Below are 17054 nucleotides of genomic sequence, written 5' to 3'. Positions count from 1 at the left end.
GTCCCTCCGCCGCCCGCCGCCGCTCCCCATTGGCCCGCTCGCCAAGAGGGAGGGGGCCGGGCCCGCTCCGCTCCGTCCCTCAGCAGCGCCTCGGCGGTGGCCGCGGGTGGAGGCCGCCTCGCAGCGCCCGGGCCCGCCCGCCCCCCGCCCCGCTCCGCTCCGCTCGGCTCCCCCCGCGCCATGAGCGGTGAGGACGGGCCCGGGGGCTGCGGGCTCGGAGGGGAGCGGGGGGGGGGTTGGAGCGCAGCGCAGAGAGGGGCGCGATCGGCGGGGCCTGAGGCGGCTCCGCCCCGGGCCGGGCCGGGCCGCGCCGAGGAGGGGATGGCGGCGGGGGGGGGGGGAGGGAGGGAGGGACCCGGGGGAGGGGGAAGGCCTCGGGGGAGGGACGGGGCGGCGGGAGCGGAGGAGGGGGAGAGATGGGGAGGCCCCGATGATCATGGGGGGGCACCGGACATGGGGGGGGGGCCCGGTCCCGTTTCCCCCGAGGGCGGCGGGGGGCGGATGCGGTTGGGGACGGGGGGAACCGGGGGTTGCTGAGCGGGGTTGGGGCGCAGGGATCCCCCCCCACAATGCGGGGTTGGGGCCGCCGGAGCCGGTTCCGCGGCGGGGTCAGCGCGGGGCAGCCCGGCGGAGGGGATCCCGTCCGCGGGGGGATCCGATGGGGTGGATCCGCGGAGGGGCCGGGGCAGGAGGAAGGGAAAGGGGAGGCCCGGGAGGGGAGGAGCCGGAGCGGGGCCGGGCCCTGTCCCGCTGCCAAGCTCCGCTTTGGCAGCTCCTCCGCTTCCCAGCGCCGGGGCCGCTGGAGCTCGGTCCCGTCCCCACCTTCCCTCCTCTCCCCCGGCCTCGGCCGCTGCTCCGGCCCGGCCATGTCCGGTAACCGGCGGTGCCGCTTTCCCCCCGCGCAGACCAGGAGAGCCCCGACGAGATGGCGGCGATGAAGGCCGAGAAGGGCGAGGGAGATGCGAGCAGCACGGGCAGCGCCGAGGCGCAGGTGAGAGCGGGCGGGGAGCGCCCGGCCCCGGCCCTCGCTGTCCCCGGTGGCAAAGTCCAGGCCGCGGCGCTGCCGCCTCCCTCCCCCTTCCCCTCCCCGGGCCGGGGCTTCCCCTCCTCGGCAGCGCGGCCCCGTTCGCCCCCTTGGCTGCCTCCCGGGGGGGGTTTTCCCCGTGGGCCCGGTGGGGGGGGGGGGTGTCCGGAAGCGGGGTTTGGCCTTCCCGGGAGGCTCCTCCCTTCACCCGCTTCCATCTGTTTGCTGCTCCCTTTACTTTCGGCCGGCCCAGCCTTAACCCCTCCTTCCCTGTGCTTCCCTTCTCCGGGAATCACAGCTTCTTTAACTCCTCCTTCCTTAGGAATCACAGCTTCTTTAACTCCTCCTTCCTTAGGAATCCCAGCCTCCTTATTTCCTCCTTCTCTGGGAATCACAGCTTCTTTAACCCCTCCTTCCTTAGGAATTCCAGCCTCCTTATTTCCTCCTTCTCTGGGAATCACAGCTTCTTTAACCCCTCCTTCCTTAGGAATCACAGCTTCTTTAACCCCTCCTTCCCTAGGAGTCTCAGCCTCCTTATCCCCTCCTTCTCTGGGAATCACAGCTTCTTTAAGCCCTCCTTCCTTAGGAATCACAGCCTCTTTAACCCTTCCTTCCTTGGGAATCACAGCCTCTTTAACCTGTTCTTCCCTGGGAATCGAAGCCTTCTTATCCCCTTCTTCCCCAGGAATCACAACTTCTTTAATCCCTCCTTCCCCAGGAATCACAGCCCCTTTAGCCCCTCCTTCCCCAGGAATCACAGTCTTTAACCTCTCCTTCCCCAGGAATCACAGCCCCTTTAACCCCTCCTTCCCCAGGAATCTCAGCCTCTTTAACCCCTCCTTTGCTTCCCACCCGCAGGAATCTCAGCCCTCCCCACTGGCCTTGTTGGCCGCCACCTGCAGCCGGATCGAGTCTCCCAATGAGAATTCCAACAGCTCCCAGGGCCAGCCGGGCGGGAGCAGCGAGCTGGACCTCAGCGCGGCCGCTGCCCAGCTCGCCCAGTCGGCCAATGGCTGGCAGATCATCTCCACGGGCTCCAGCACCCCCACGGGCTCCAAGGAGCCCGGCGCCAACGGCACCAACGGCGGCGACGCCAAGAGCCGCCCGGTGAGCGCGGGGCAGTACGTGGTGACGGCCGCCTCGGGCCTGCAGAACCAGCAGGTGCTGGCGGGGCTGCCGGGCGTCATTCCCAACATCCAGTACCAGGTGATCCCTCAGTTCCAAACCATCGACGGGCAGCAGCTCCAGTTCGCCACGGCGGCGGCGCCGGCGCAGGTCAACGTGCAGCAGGACGCGTCCGGGCAGCTCCAGATCATCCCCGGCACCAACCAGCAGATCCTGACGGGCCGCGCGGGGACGAGCAACCTCATCGCCATGCCCAACCTGCTGCAGCAGGCCGTGCCCATCCAGGGCGTGGGGCTGGCCAACAACGCGCTCTCGGGGCAGGCCCAGTACGTGGCCAACGTCCCCGTGGCTCTGAACGGGAACATCACCCTGCTGCCCGTCAACAGCGTGGCCGCCAGCCTGGCGCCCACCTCGCAGACCGTCACGTTGAGCAGCTCCAGCTCCCCGGAGAGCAGCTCCCAACCGGCCACCTCCGGCTCCGCCATCAGCTCCGGCGCCACGGCCACGTCGCAGGCCAGCTCCGGAGCCTTCTTCACCAACGCCAACAGCTATTCCAGCACCACCACCACCGGTAACGGGGGCATCATGAGTTTCTCCACCAGCAGCACGGTGGGCAGCAACGTCCAAGCGCAGACGCCCCAGAGGGTCAGCAGCGTCCAGAGCTCGGACTCTCTGCAGAGCCAGGTTTCTGGGGTGCCCTTGCAGTCGGGGCAGCAGAAAGAGGGGGATCAGGGGCAGCAATCGCAGCAGATCCTGATCCAGCCGCAGCTGGTGCAGGGGGGGCAGACGATCCAAGCCCTGCAGACCACGCCGCTCTCCGGGCAGACCTTTGCCACTCAAGCCATCTCACAGGACACCCTGCAGAACCTGCAGCTCCAGGCCGTCCCCAACTCGGGGCCCATCATCATCCGCACCCCGACGGTGGGTCCCAACGGGCAGGTGAGCTGGCAGACCATCCAGCTCCAGAACCTGCAGGTCCAGAACCCCCAGGCGCAGACAATCACCCTGGCCCCCATGCAGGGAGTGTCACTGGGGCAGACGGGCAGCACCAGCACCACGCTCACCCCCATCGCCTCCCTCCCCAGCGGCACCGTCACCGTCAACGCTGCCCAGCTCTCCTCCGTGCCCGGCCTCCAGACTATAAACCTCAGTGCCTTGGGAGCGTCCGGCATCCAGGTCCACCAGCTCCAGGGGCTGCCTCTGGCCATCGCCAACGCTGCCGGTGAGTTGGGATTCGGGGGTCCCCTCGTGGTGCCTTCTCCATGGCCGGGCAGGTGGAACCGCGTCGCCTGCTTGGGGCCAGGCTGCTGCTGGGGCCACGTGGAGGTGGCAAAGGGGCTGGTGCTGAGCTCGCTTTCGGGGGGGTTTTGGCTCACGGAGACCATCATGGGGGTCTCAGGTCGGGGTTCTCAGCTGCAGGAGCCCATGGGAGGAGTCCGTGCCTGGGAAAAGTCGGGAATCACTGGAATCCCCCTGGAAAACAGGGACCGTTGAGGAGCTGCCTGGCACGGGAGGAGGAAAGGGCTCCTCAAGTGGGCGTTGAGCCTAAAGCTGGCGGCTGCCTCCCCCAGGGCGCCCTGCTCCATTCCCTATGGATCCATCCCCAGAGTTCCCACAAGCCCGTAGAGGGTGTGTGGATGTGGGGTGTGAGGATGTGGGGTGCGAGCCTGAAGGCTGCTCCGTTCCCTATGGATCCATCCCCAGAGTTCCCACAAGCCCGTAGAGGGTGCGTGGATGTGGGGTGTGAGGATGTGGGGTGCGAGCCTGAAGGCTGCTCCGTTCCCTATGGATCCATTCCTTGGTCTCCCGACAGCTCCCAGCAGCCCGTGGTGGAGGGTGTGTGGACAGAGGGCTGCTCGGCTTCCCATTGGGAATGCTGTGCCTGCCCATAGAGCTGCCGGCTCCTGCCAGAGGAGGGGGGGCTGAAGGGCTCCGCTGGCTTTCCCAGTGTTTTCCCTTCCCTGTTTCCTGTTGTTGTCCTGGCTCTGGCTCTGGCTCTGGCTGGGTTTGCTCCCAGCTCCCCGTTGCTCAATGCTCTTCCCGCTCGCCCGGGCTTGTTTTCCAGCAGCGTTATTCCAGGCTGTTCCTGCAGCCGCTCGGCTCATGGCATTATCCCGATCCTTGGAATTCCGGAGCAGAGGCACCTGCCCGGGCGGGAGCTCGCTCCTGTTTGCAGCCCAGGGGATCCACGGGATGTGCCTGGTTTGGGAGGTGCCGGGAAGCACGCGGGCAGCTCCCGGTTCCTGTGCTCGTGCTGGGCTCTGCCCTCGGAGGTGGGACAGGGAGGAACGTTCCGGAGCCCACCCATCCCGGGAGCCGCCTCCTCCTCCTCCTCCTCCTTCTCCTCCTCCTTCGCCTCCTCCTCCTCTCCCTCCAGCTCGGCTCCTGATCCATGGTGACAGCACCGGGATGCAGCCGAGCTCTTCCCTCCTCCTCCTCCTTCGTCCCGGCAGCACCTGGGTGCTGCTGATCCCAGCTCCTCGGAGCGGCCGTGGCTGAGGCTCCCGATGGGATTCCAGGGCTCTGGCACCCGGCACCGGTCGCACCGGTTGTGCGGCTTCGCTCCACGCCTGGCAAGGGCTCTGGTTGCGCCCTTGTCACCCAAACCGGCTCCCCTCTGGGGAGCTCAGCACCCACACTGGGTGCTTGTGGGTCCGTCCGTGGCTCTGAGCATCCTCTGCTGCAATGGGGGCTCCAGGCGTGGATCCTGCCTGGTCCGAGCTCTCCAACAGTGACTTAAGAGACCAGGCCCTCTGCTTCCCAGTGCTTCCCTCTGCTTCCCAGTGCTTCCCTCTGCTTCCCAGTGCTTCCTTCTGCTTCCCAGTGCTTCCTTCTGCTTCCCAGTGCTTCCTTCTGCTTCCCAGTGCTTCCTTCTGCTTCCCAGTGCTTCCCTCTGCTTCCCACCTTGCTGCTGCCAGGCTTCCCAAGTGCTTCTCCTCTCCTTCCCCACCAGCTTCCTTTGGGATCACTGGAGCTGGGGGGGGGGGGGGGCGCTGCTGGTGACATTCCTGCTTCTGGTGGGACAGGGAAGATGCCCCTGGAGCAAACGGCACCTGGGAAAGAGCCTTGGGAATGGTGGTGCTGGGGCAGCACGGGCCCTGTGTGTGCTCATGGGTGTTAATGGGGGTCCCTGCTCCGTGCTGGATGTGCTCAGTTCCAATGGGAAGTGACCCCCCGTGGTCAGACCCGCCCTGGAGCCGGCTCCGCTGCAGCCCAGGGATGGGATTTGGGAAGCGTTGTGCTGGGGCTTCCCTGCCCCTTCCAACCCTGCCTTGGGGAGAGGGGAAGGGCTCTGGAGCTCCGTGTGCATGGATCTGGCAGGGAAGTGGCTCTGCCCCACACGCGTGTCCCCAGCAGAGCCCTGCCTGGCTCAGGTATGTGTGGGGGGTCAAACCCCACATCCAAGGCTGGGAATTCCAGGGGGGGATGGAGCTGGTGTGGGGCTGGAGAGGGGCAGCCGTGGGGTCTTTGTGGGATGGGCTCCTTTAGGGCTCCATCCATCATCTGTGATGGAATGGAGCGAGGGGGATGCAGCAGGAGCATCCCCCTGGAAGGGAAAAAGGGGGAGGTGATCCCTTGGGATCCACAGCCCCAGCTCCAGGCTGTTGTTCCTCAGGGCTGTGTCTGGGCAGGACACAAAGCCCTGATTGTCCCTGCTCTGGGTTTAAGGGGAGCTTTGTGGCAGGGATGAGACATCCCCATGGCATCGAGGGCAGGGGCAGGTTCTGTTCCCTGTCCCCTATGGCAGCCTGTGTCCCTATGGGCAGGCTGTGTCCCTATGGGCAGGCTGTGTCCCTACGGATAAGCTTTTGTCCCCATGGGCAGGCTCTGCCCCCCATGGGCAGGCTCTGTTCCCTATAGGCCGGTTCTGCCCCCCATGGGCAGGCTCTGTCCCCTATAGGCCGGCTCTGCCCCCCATGGGCAGGCTGTGTCCCCTATAGGCCGGCTCTGCCCCCCATGGGCAGGCTGTGTCCCCTATAGGCCGGCTCTGCCCCCATATAGGCCGGCTCTGCCCCCCATGGGCAGGCTGTGTCCCCTATAGACCGGCTCTGCCCCCCATGGGCAGGCTCTGTCCCCTATAGGCCGGCTCTGTCCCCCATGGGCAGGCTCTGTTCCCTATAGGCCGGCTCTGCCCCCCATAGGCTGGCTCTGCCCCCCATGGGCAGGCTCTCTCCTGGTCCCCAGCCCCTGACACATCGGGGATGTTGTGCAATTTCCTGCCCTGGGCTCCCCGTTCCTTCCGCTCTCCCCGGCTCTCCCCTCTCCTTGCTGTGGGTTCTTTGCCAAAGGAAGCCCAAGAGCCCCCGGGCTGTGCTTGGGACCAGGGGGGATGCGGATGCCTGCGGCAGCGGGGCAGGAGGTGGAGCTGTGGGTCCATGGGGCCGGGCCGCTTGGTGCTGGTTGGACCGGTTGGGTGCTGCACCCGTGACTCCCCAGGGAGGTTCCCTCCTCCCCTTCCTTTATCTGTGCTGTTCCCCCTCCCTCCCTCCTTTATCAGCCCCTGCAGGAGCCGATCCTGGCCCTGGGGCTGGGGTGGCTCCGTTCCAGAGCTCCGGCTCCCACCCTCGTGTCCTTGAGCTGAGGCCCGGTCCGGGTCCCGGGGCAGGATGGGTTCGTGGTGGCAGCGATGCAGGGACAAACCCCCCATGGGGGACCTTGGAGCAGCCTGAAGGGGCTGCAGGGAACCTGGAGAGGGGCTTGGGACAAGGGATGTAGGGACAGGGACAGGCCAAGGGGAATGGCTTGAACCTGCCCGAGGGGAGACTGAGATGAGCTCTGGGGCAGAAGCTCTTCCCTGTGAGGGTGCTGAGGCGCTGGCACAGGGTGCCCAGAGAAGCTGTGGCTGCCCCATCCCTGGCAGAGCTCAAGGGCAGGTTGGACACAGGGGCTTGGAGCAAGCTGCTCCAGTGGAAGGGGTCCCTGGGGCTGGGTTGGAGCTTTGAGGTCCCTTCATCCCGAACCATTCCAGGGTTCTCCCTGCTGGGGATGTGGTTGAAAACCGGAGCCCTGGGGCTCAGAGGCAGCGCTTGGCCGTGGTGGATGGATGGGAGGAGCAGGGAGGTTCGGGAGTGCTGGGAGGTGCCTGCGGGGCTTTCCCTGCCTCCTGCGGGTGCTTTGGCCTGGGGTGAGGCTCACAGGGATCCCCGATCCCCCCTGCTCCGAGCTCAGCATCTCCCTCCTCCCATCTCCCACATCACCGGGGGCTTCTCCTCCTGCCTTGCCTTGGTGGGACCTGCCTGTGCTCTGGGATGAAGGGGCCCTGGCAAAGCCACGGCATCAGCAGGGCTGGAGGCTCCATCCCAGCTCCACAGGGATCCAGTGGAATGATGAGGGCAGAGGAGACGTGTGTTGGGTTTGCAGCACCACAGCGGTGCTGAGCACCTCCTGGGCTCCGGGGTCTGCAGGTGGATGAGGGGATCCCAGCAGCCTCCATCAGCCCAAGGATGTCCAAGCCCTCAAGCTCCAGGTGCCACCAGAGAGGACTCCCAAGCTCAGCTCCTGTTCCCGCTCCGCTGTCCGTGGCACTATGGAATGCCCGAGACAGAGGCTCCTTTCCCTGGGTGCTGCAGCCGGACTCATCCTGCACCTGAGGAGATCAAATGAGACCCAAGTGAAGGGGAGCAGGATCCAAAGCCGCCGTTGGTCCTTGGTGCAGCTCGGCCCTGCTGTGTCCTGGCTCCATCAACCCCCCCTGGAGGAGGAGGAGGAAACAGGGAGGATGTGACTGGGAGCAGGGAAAGGTGGATTTGGGGCTGTCTCTCCAGGCAAGTGCCCGTTGTGTTGTGTGGGGCTGGCCCAGCCTGGGTGCTGCTGGGCTTTGCCTTCGGCTTCCTCCGGCCTCTTCCTTGCGCCTGGAAGCTGGAAGCAGTTCGGTGTCGGTCCTGGTGATGGCTTCCCCTCCTCTTCCTCACTCCTGTGCCCCTGCCGCAGAGCTGGCCCCAGAGCCCCCATTGCTTTGCTTGGCTCCTTGTCCCTGCTCCCCCCTGACCCCCCCATGGGGTCTGCCCTCTATGGGCAGTCCTCACCTCGTTGGAGGTGAGGGACAGGACCCACCTGGTCCTGAGGGCAGGCCCTGCCCAGGCTCTTCCCTCCTGGCTCCCCAGCATCCCCAGGGATTGACCCCATCTCCCTGCTCTTTTCCATGGGTCCTGACCCGAGCGTGGAGCCGCCTCGGGAGAGCCTCAGCCTCTAAACGGGCCCTGTGAGCGGAGGGAACCATAAATCAGGCTTCCTCCGGGATCTGCGGTATTCCAGAGCCTGGAGCATCCCGAGAGGTGCAGGGTGAAGCCTCTGCCCACAGGAGCCTTCATTCAGTTCTCCCCTGATGGGGTGTGAGCCCCAGATTGCCCCAAGGAGGATATGGGGGGTTTCACCCCCACTCTCCCTTCCCCCCCGATGTGTCAGAGCCATTCCCAGCCATCGGAGCTGGATTCTGCCCCTTCCCAAGCACGTTGTGTCTCCTCCTTCCTGCTTCCCGCAGCATTCCCACCCGGCAGCATTAAACCCCTGCTGGGTTTAGACTCTGGACAAGAGCTGGAAGGGGGCAGGAGCGGAAAGGTTTGGTCCTGGAATTGCGGGAGCACCGGGATGGAGCAGCCAAGGTTCCCGTGTCCTCTGTGCACAGCCCCGGGCTGGTGCTGGTGCTCCATGGCTGCAGGGTCCCTGTCACTGGGGTCCTGCTGGTGGCGGGGGGGGGGACGGGACCAGAGCCCCATCGTGGGGCTGAGCTGATCCCAGTGGATCCATCCCGGCTCTCGCTGGCAGCAGCTTCGGGTTCTGAGTGCTTCCTCCTGGGAAGCCACTGGGCTCATGGACTGCTTTGTGTCCACGGCCACCGGAGCAGGATGCTCCAAGCCCCATCCAACCTGGCCGGGAAGGTTTCCAGGGCTGGGGCAGCCGCAGCTCCTCTGGGCGCCCTGTGCCAGCGCCTCAGCACCCTCACAGGATCAGGGCTGTGGGCACGGAGCGCTGGGAGCATGGGAAGTGTCACAGCCGAGCCATGGATCTGTTCCGGGTGGGATTTCTCCTTTCCCAAGCCTTGTCCTGGCTCCCGTCCTGGGCACCACTGACACCTGCTGGTACCAGCCCCAAGGGGCCGGGAAGGCTGCCAGGAATTCCACGTCATTCCCTGCTTGTGAAACTCCCTCCTGGCTGCAGGAGCAGGGCCCAGCCTGCAGCTACCGGGGCTGGGGCTTCATCCTGCAGCTCCAGCTCCTCCCTGGGGATGCTTGGATGCTCCCTCGCGCCTGGGAGCTGGGAAACCAGGCCTCGGGAAGGAGGTTTCAGCCCTTTGCTGAGGGTTCTGGTGCCAGCAGAGCTTCCCAAAGGCTGCTCCAGCAGCAGCACCCCTGCCATGACGTGGCTCTGCAGGAGGGGTTTGGGATCGCTGCCTTTGGAGACCTCGCTTTGTGGTGGTGGTGTTCCCTGTTTAGGAAGCAGCTCCCAGGTGCCGGGCGGAGGGGATGGAGCGAACCTGGCACCACGGGGTTCCTCCCATCCCAGTGTCCCCGTCAGGCCGGCGCATTCCTTCCCAGTAACTCATCCCCACTGGAGCCAAAGGGGAGCTGCTGCTTGCTGAGCAGCATCAGGAGAGCTCTTGGATGGGGCCCGTTGACCCAGCCTCATTCCCAACAGCGGGATGGAATTCCCCCAGGAGCCGGTGGTGGGACGCGTGCCCGTGTTGAACCACCACCGTGTTCAGGTGCTGATCCCAGTGTGGATCCATCCTGGCTCCCTGCTTGTGAACGGACGGTGGTAGGAAAAGGTGAATGTTGGGGGCTGGATTCCAGGCGGGAATGCCCTGTTGGGAGCTGCAGCTGGGAATCGCTCCCTGAGCCTCTTGTCTCCGGCTTTCCAGCAGGAAATAATCCACTTGGGAAAGGGGGGGGTGCGCAGAGCACCCCAATGGCCACGGAAACCCTGAGGCTTCCAAGCTTCCGACCCCTCAAGCCCCCCGTGCCGATAGGAATGGGTTCTGTTTGCCCTGGGAGCGCCGTGGCGTGACCCTGCCGTTCCTATGGCTTTGATAGTTGGGAATTGCTCCTTGGGAGCGGGAGCGGAGCCGGATCCCTTTCATCTGCCTGTAAATCCCTGTGTGTAATCCCGGCACCGGAGCGGGGAGATAACATCGTCCCGACGGATGCTGCTGTCTCCAGCCCGCTTTATTTATGTCTCCCTGTTACATGGGGGGGGGTGGGAATTGCGTCTGCACTGCAGAAATCCCCTGGGATTGCAGCTTTCCCGAAGGGGAAAGGGCCTCATCCAGCCCCAGGGCCAGGCATGGCAGGTCCCTCGCTGCTCTGTCTCCGGGATGCGCTGCTGGATTCGGGCCCGGAATAGCTGGACCAGCCGGGGGAGGGCTTGTTTGTCCCTGGGATGCGGCTTGCCTGGGGCATCGTGGCCTTGCTGGAGGGCTGTGGGAGGCAGGCCCGGCCTTGGGAAGCAGCAGGGTGGCATTCCCAGGGCTCGGAGGCCGGGAGCGAGCCGGGATGAAGCCGTTCCTGTGGCTCCACGAGTGGGGAATGGCTGCACCCCCCCAATCCCCGCGCTGATCCCGGTGTTTTCCCACTGCCAGGTGACCACGGAGCTCAGCTGGGGCTGCACGGAGCCGGCGGGGACGCGCTGGGGGGCGAGAGCGCGGCCGTGGAGGAAGGGGAGGCCAGCCCGGACCCCCAGCCCCAGCAGGGCCGCAAAGTGCGGCGGGAGGCCTGTACCTGCCCCTACTGCAAGGACAGCGAGGGCAGGTGAGCGGGGGGGTGTGGGATGGGATGGGTGGGATGGGTGGGATGGGATGGGATGGGATGGGTGGGAAGGGATGGGATGGGTGGGAAGGGACCCCTTCCACTGGAGCAAGCCCCTGTGTCCATCCTGCCCTTGAGCACTGCCAGGGATGGGGCAGCCACAGCTTCTCCATTCCAGCCTCCCACCACCCTCCTGGGGAAGAACCTCTTCCCCATATCCCATTGGACTCTTCCCTCTTCCACTTGGAAGCCCAAACTCCTCATCCCACCCCTCCATCCCTTGTCCCAAGCCCCTCTCCAGGTTCCCTGCAGCCCCTTCAGGCACTGGAGCTGCTCTCAGGTCCCCCCTTCCCGCAGCAGAGGGGCAGGATCCCCTCCTGGAGCTGCTGCATCCGCTCTGGGGGTGCAGCCCCACACTGGGGGGGTTCTGGGCTCAAGCCTGAAGCCTGCTCATGGGGACCCCAAGTTCCTCTCCTCAGGCTGCTCCATCCCAGCCCCCCCCAGCCTGTGCCAGGAACAGGCTGACCCCCCCCCCCCGCCTTGTTTGGCCCCATTCTCACTCCCCCTCCATTCCCAGTGTCCCAGCGTTGTTTTAACTCTGCCCTTGGGCCTCTTTCCCTCAGGAGCTCTGGGGATCCAGGGAAGAAGAAGCAGCACATCTGCCACATCCCGGGCTGCGGGAAGGTCTACGGCAAAACCTCGCACCTGCGGGCTCACCTGCGGTGGCACACGGGGGAGAGACCCTTCGTGTGCAGCTGGCTGCTCTGCGGCAAGCGCTTCACCCGCTCCGACGAGCTCCAGCGGCACAAGCGCACGCACACAGGTCAGGATGCGCAGGGATCCAGGGCTGCTTCCCTGGCTCCTCTTCCCAAGCCTGAGATGGGGGGGGAACAGGCTCCTTCTGGCCATGGAATCATGGAATTCCAGAGTGGTTTGGGTTTGGGGGGGGAGCGTAAAGCTCATCCGGGTGCCCTGGGCAGGGACAGCGTCCGCTGGAGCAGGGTGCTTCAAGCCCCTGTGTGCAACCTGGCCTTGATGGGATGGGGCAGCCAAACCTTCTCCATTCAGCCCATCCCAGTGTGCCAGCACCCTCACAGGGGAGAGCTTCTCCCTTATCTCCAACCTGAACTCCCCCTGTTCCACTCTGAACCCATCACCCCTTGTCCCATCGCTCCAGTCCCTGATGCAGGTCCCTCTCCAGCATCCTCATAGCCCCCTTCAGCCCCTGGAAGCTGCTCTGAGCTCTCCACGCAGCTTCTCTCCTCCAGCCCCAATGTTCTCCTCCTCGTGGCCTCGCTCCAGCAGCTCCCTGGAGGACCCCAGACCCAGAGCATCCCATGGGGCTCACGTCCTTTTCCCTCCCATCCCACAGGAGAGAAGAAGTTCGCCTGCCCGGAGTGCCCCAAGCGCTTCATGCGCAGCGACCACCTCTCCAAGCACATCAAGACCCACCAGAACAAGAAAGGCGGCGCCGGCAGCGCCGTGGCCATGAACGTCTCCGCCGTCCCCATGGACACGGGGGCCGCGGGCGAGGGCAACGGCGCCGCTGCCCCCTCGGCCCTCATCGCCACCAACATGGTGGCCATGGAAGCCATCTGCCCCGAGGGCATCGCCCGCCTGGCCAGCAGCGGCATCAACGTCATGCAAGTGGCCGACCTCCAGTCCATCAACATCAGCGGCAACGGCTTCTGAGGCGCCGGCGCCGGGACCTGCTGCCGGCGCCCGCGGTATTCCCATGGGATCGCGCCGGCGCCGCTGCCGCACCCGAAGGCCAGAGCTCTCTTCTCTTCTATTTTTTAATTCAGCTTCACCTTATCATTTGTTGGGTTCCCCACCCCCCCCCCCCCAAATTTCACTCCCTGATTTTCCCCCCAGCATTCCCGGGATGCGCTCCCGTAGCTTTAGCCTTCGATGCCATCATGCCTTGGGAAAATATACGATTCTCACCTTAACTTTTTAGGAAAAAAACAAAGGAAAAAAAAAAAAAAAAAAGGAAAGGGAAGAAAAAAAAAAAAAAAAGGACAAAAGGAAAGACAAAAAAAAAAAAAAGCTTCTGAGGAGCCACCCCCCCCACCCCCCCAGAGTCTATATTATTATATATATATAACGTGTAAAGCGGGCTCGCGGGAGAGAGCCGAGGCGCTGCCGCCGCCGGGACCGGGTCTCTTTGATGCCTTATCCCAGGCCAGGCCGAGCCTGGGGGCTGAGCTGCTCCGGGATTCCCTTTTAGAGCAAATCCCTTGGAAAAGGGAACCCCCCCCATTCCCCAATGAGTTTTTGGTACCCCCTGCCCTTGGCTTGTCTCTGCTCTCTGGAGCTGGGTGAGGCTTGGATTCTCTTCCACCCCGTCCCCACCTCTCTTTGTGCCCCCCCCCCTTGGGTTTCCGGATGCGTTTCCAAGCAGCTTCCTTTGGGAAGAGCCTTCTTCCCGCAGCTTTCCTACGGCTCCGCGCAGGGCAGGGAGGGGCTCAGCGGCTCCCAGCCCCAGCTCCGGAGCTTCTCCTCAGGGAAAATGTCTCGTTTTCCTTCATCACCGCTGGATTTCGGAGGAATCAGCCCCAAAACGGGCCGTGGGAGGCGGTGCTTCCCCCCCCCCCAGGATTGGCCTGGAGGGGCCACGGGATGGAAACCAATCCCGTTGGATACGGGGCAGCTCAGGGAAAACCCCTTTGGTTTTCCAGGATCCGGTGTCTCCCACCCCGGTCGCCTTCCTCCCACACCCTCCTCTTCCTGCTCCTCCAGGGCTCTGCCCGCTCCCATCCGGCTGCACACACACATCCCCCCCCCCCCCCCCTCATTCCAGTGGGGATTTGATCTCAGGGTGCTGCACCGGGATTGCATTCCCAAAACACGGCAGCGGTGGGGCCGGGATCCCAACCAACCTTCCTATGGGATCGGAATCCCTGTTCCGAGCAGGGATGCTGGGGTGAGAGGAGCACGACGTGGGGCTGGAGAGGGGGGAGCCAGGGGTAGGAATGACCTGGGATGGGAAAATTGGGTGCTCCAGTTGGGAGCAGCCTTGAGCTCCCAGTGGTGGTGGAGAGGTGGAGGTGGCCCCTGGTGTCCCCATCTCGATGGCTTTGGGTCATGGTGCCACTGCCTTTGCCCATGGGAGAAGCTGGCGTGGAGGTGAGGAGCCCATGGACTGCTCCATGGATCCCAGCCAATGGTGTCTTCCTGCATCCCACCCAACAGCATCTTCCCAATCCGGCTCAATGATACCTTCTTCCATCCATCCCAATGGTGTCTTCCCAGTCCAACCCCATGTTGTCTTCTTCCATTGAACCCAACAGTCTTCCCTGTCCAACTCAATGGCTTCCCCTATCCAACACAGTGGTACCTTCTTCCATCCAACCCAACGGTGTCTTCCCAGTCCAACCCAGTATCTTCCATCCATCCCAACAGTGTCTCCCAATCCAACCCAATGATGTCTTCTTCAGTCAAACTCAACAGTCTTCCCTATCCAACCCAATGGTGTCTTCCCTCATCCCAACCAACAGCTTCCCCCATCTAACCCAATGGGTTCCCCCCTCCAACCCAATGATGCCTTCTTCCATGCAACCCAGTGGTGTCTTCCCAACCTATCCCAGTATCTTCCATCCAACCCAGCAGCGTTTTCCACATCCATCCCACCCAATGCTGCCTTCTCCCATCCAACCCAACAGTGTCTCCCCAATCTGACCCAATGCTGTCTTTTCCCAACCCAGTGGCATCTCCCATCCAACCCAACGGTGTCTTCCCAATCCAACCCAATGGCATCTCCCATCCAACCCAATGGTGTCTTCCCAATCCAACCCAATGCCGTCTTCTCCCAACCCAATGGCATCTCCCATCCAACCCAACAGTGTCTTCCCAATCCAACCCAATGGCATCTCCCATCCAACCCAACAGTGTCTTCCCAATCCAATCCAATGGCATCTCCCATCCAACCCAATGGTGTCTTCCCAATCCAACCCAGTGGCATCTCCCATCCAACCCAATGCCATCTTCTCCCAACCCAATGGCATCTCCCATCCAACCCAACAGTGTCTTCCCGATCCAACCCAATGGCATCTCCCATCCAACCCAATGGTGTCTTCCCAATCCAATCCAATGGCATCTCCCATCCAACCCAATGGTGTCTTCTCCCAACCCAATGGCATCTCCCATCCAACCCAATGGTGTCTTCCCAATCCAAACCAGTGGCATCTCCCATCCAACCCAATGGTGTCTTCCCAATCCAACCCAGTGGCATCTCCCATCCAACCCAACAGTGTCTTCCCAATCCAACCCAATGGCATCTCCCATCCAACCCAATGGTGTCTTCCCAATCCAATCCAATGGCATCTCCCATCCAACCCAATGGTGTCTTCCCAATCCAAACCAGTGGCATCTCCCATCCAACCCAATGCCGTCTTCTCCCAACCCAGTGGCATCTCCCATCCAACCCAACAGTGTCTTCCCAATCCAACCCAATGGCATCTTCCATCCAACCCAATGGTGTCTTCCCAATCCAAACCAGTGGCATCTCCCATCCAACCCAATGCCGTCTTCTCCCAACCCAATGGCATCTCCCATCCAACCCAATGGTGTCTTCCCAATCCAACCCAATGGCATCTCCCATCCAACCCAATGCCGTCTTCTCCCAATCATCTCCCAACCCCCAATGCCATCTTCCCAATCATCTCCCATCCAACCCAACACCCAATGCTGTCTTCTCCCCCAATGCCGTCTTCTCCCAACCCAATGGCATCTCCCATCCAACCCAACAGTGTCTTCCCAATCCAGCCCAATGCCATCTTCTCCCAACCCAATGGCATCTCCCATCCAACCCAACAGTGTCTTCCCAATCCAGCCCAATGGCATCTCCCATCCAACCCAACGGTGCCTTCTCCCCTCCCATCCAGTGGTGTCTTCCCAGTCCCACCCCATGGCCTCTTCCACCCACCCCAACTCTCCATCCTCGTTCCCCTCCTTCCCAGACCCGTTCCGCTCCCTTTCCTTCGGGATAACCCGGAACACCCCCGTGCTGCCGCCACCCCATTCCCATCCCCACAACCACCACCTTGACCTCAAGCATCCCAACCACCTCCCATAGGCTGGAATCCCCTTTTGGAGCCGCGTTACCCCCCCGCCCCGGCTCCGGAGCCCCGGAATGGCACTGGGATTGTCCCATTGGCTCCGGACCTGGCAGTGGAAGTGGGGAGGGGGGGGGGAGGGCATTGAGCTGCCCCCCCCCTCCCTCCCCCCCCCCGTGCTCTCTCCCTCGAGGGATATTTTTGCATTTGTATATTTTTATATAGGAATTGGAGCATTTGTATTTTAATAACCTGTGAAGCACTAACCCCCCCCCCCCCGCCGGGAATTTCAATGGGAAGCAGGGATTTGGGGGGCATTCACCATCAGCCCCCATTCCCCCCCCCCCCCCATTCCAAGCAGGAATCAAGTGCCAAACCCGTGCCCCAGTGAGGTTTTGGGGTGTCCTCGTGTGCCCCCCCCCCCCGGGATGTTCCCATTGGCCCTGATGGAATTGTTTTCCTATGGAAACGTGGATGGGGGGGGGGTTCATTCTGCACCACCCCCATCCTCACCCTGCCCCCCCCCCCCCCAAACACCCCCACCCCCTCCCAGGGTGATGGAGGGGGGGGGACACCCACAAACGTGCCTTGAGATGGGGGTGACAGCAGGGGCCAAGCCCCCCCGTCCCCATTGCCACCCCCCCATGGGGCTGGGGGCAGCACTGGGAACCCCATGGGGTTGGGGTCTATGCAGGGGGGGGGCGATGGGGGGGTCCTGCCCCCCCCGCACTGGCAATAATTCATTACTCTTATCAAGACTCTTGGGTCTGTGATTGCGGGGGGGGGGGCATGGCTGGGAACACCCAAAAGGCGATTTTTGGGGGCAGATGGGGGGGATTTGGGGCTGGTTTTGGTCCCAAAGTGCTATTTTTTTGTACAAAGGATGAAATTGGGGGGGGGGGGGGGTCGGGGGGGGCTTTGTAAATGGGGAACAGCGATGGGGGGGGTTTTGTAATAAAGATGAGTCGCTGGCGTGGCCTGGAGGTGTGATGGGGAGACAGGCCTGGGGGGCAGGCACAGTGTGGGGCTATGGGGGGGCAGGCACAGTGTGGGGCTGGGGGGGGCAGACACAGTGTGGGGCTATGGGGGGGACAATATGGGGCTATG

At 63.5% G+C, this 17054-nt stretch overlaps 1 protein-coding gene across 1 annotated transcript; it reads left to right on the top strand.

Annotated features, from left to right (window-relative positions):
* Window positions 1-73: 73 nt before the first annotated feature.
* Window positions 74-12887, top strand: SP1 (Sp1 transcription factor). Its single transcript, XM_062603746.1, has 6 exons — window positions 74-187; window positions 906-991; window positions 1883-3371; window positions 10725-10893; window positions 11514-11713; window positions 12263-12887. Exons 1-6 carry the CDS (start codon window positions 181-183, stop codon window positions 12580-12582), a joined length of 2271 nt encoding a protein of 756 aa, XP_062459730.1. The 5' UTR covers window positions 74-180; the 3' UTR covers window positions 12583-12887.
* Window positions 12888-17054: the final 4167 nt, after the last annotated feature.

The sequence above is a fragment of the Pezoporus occidentalis genome, unplaced genomic scaffold (assembly GCF_034315485.1).
Source record: "Pezoporus occidentalis ecotype Australia unplaced genomic scaffold, CSIRO_AGI_Poc_V1 ctg1180, whole genome shotgun sequence".
Taxonomy (NCBI): domain Eukaryota; kingdom Metazoa; phylum Chordata; class Aves; order Psittaciformes; family Psittacidae; genus Pezoporus; species Pezoporus occidentalis.
This window is presented reverse-complemented; position numbering and strand designations above follow the sequence as displayed.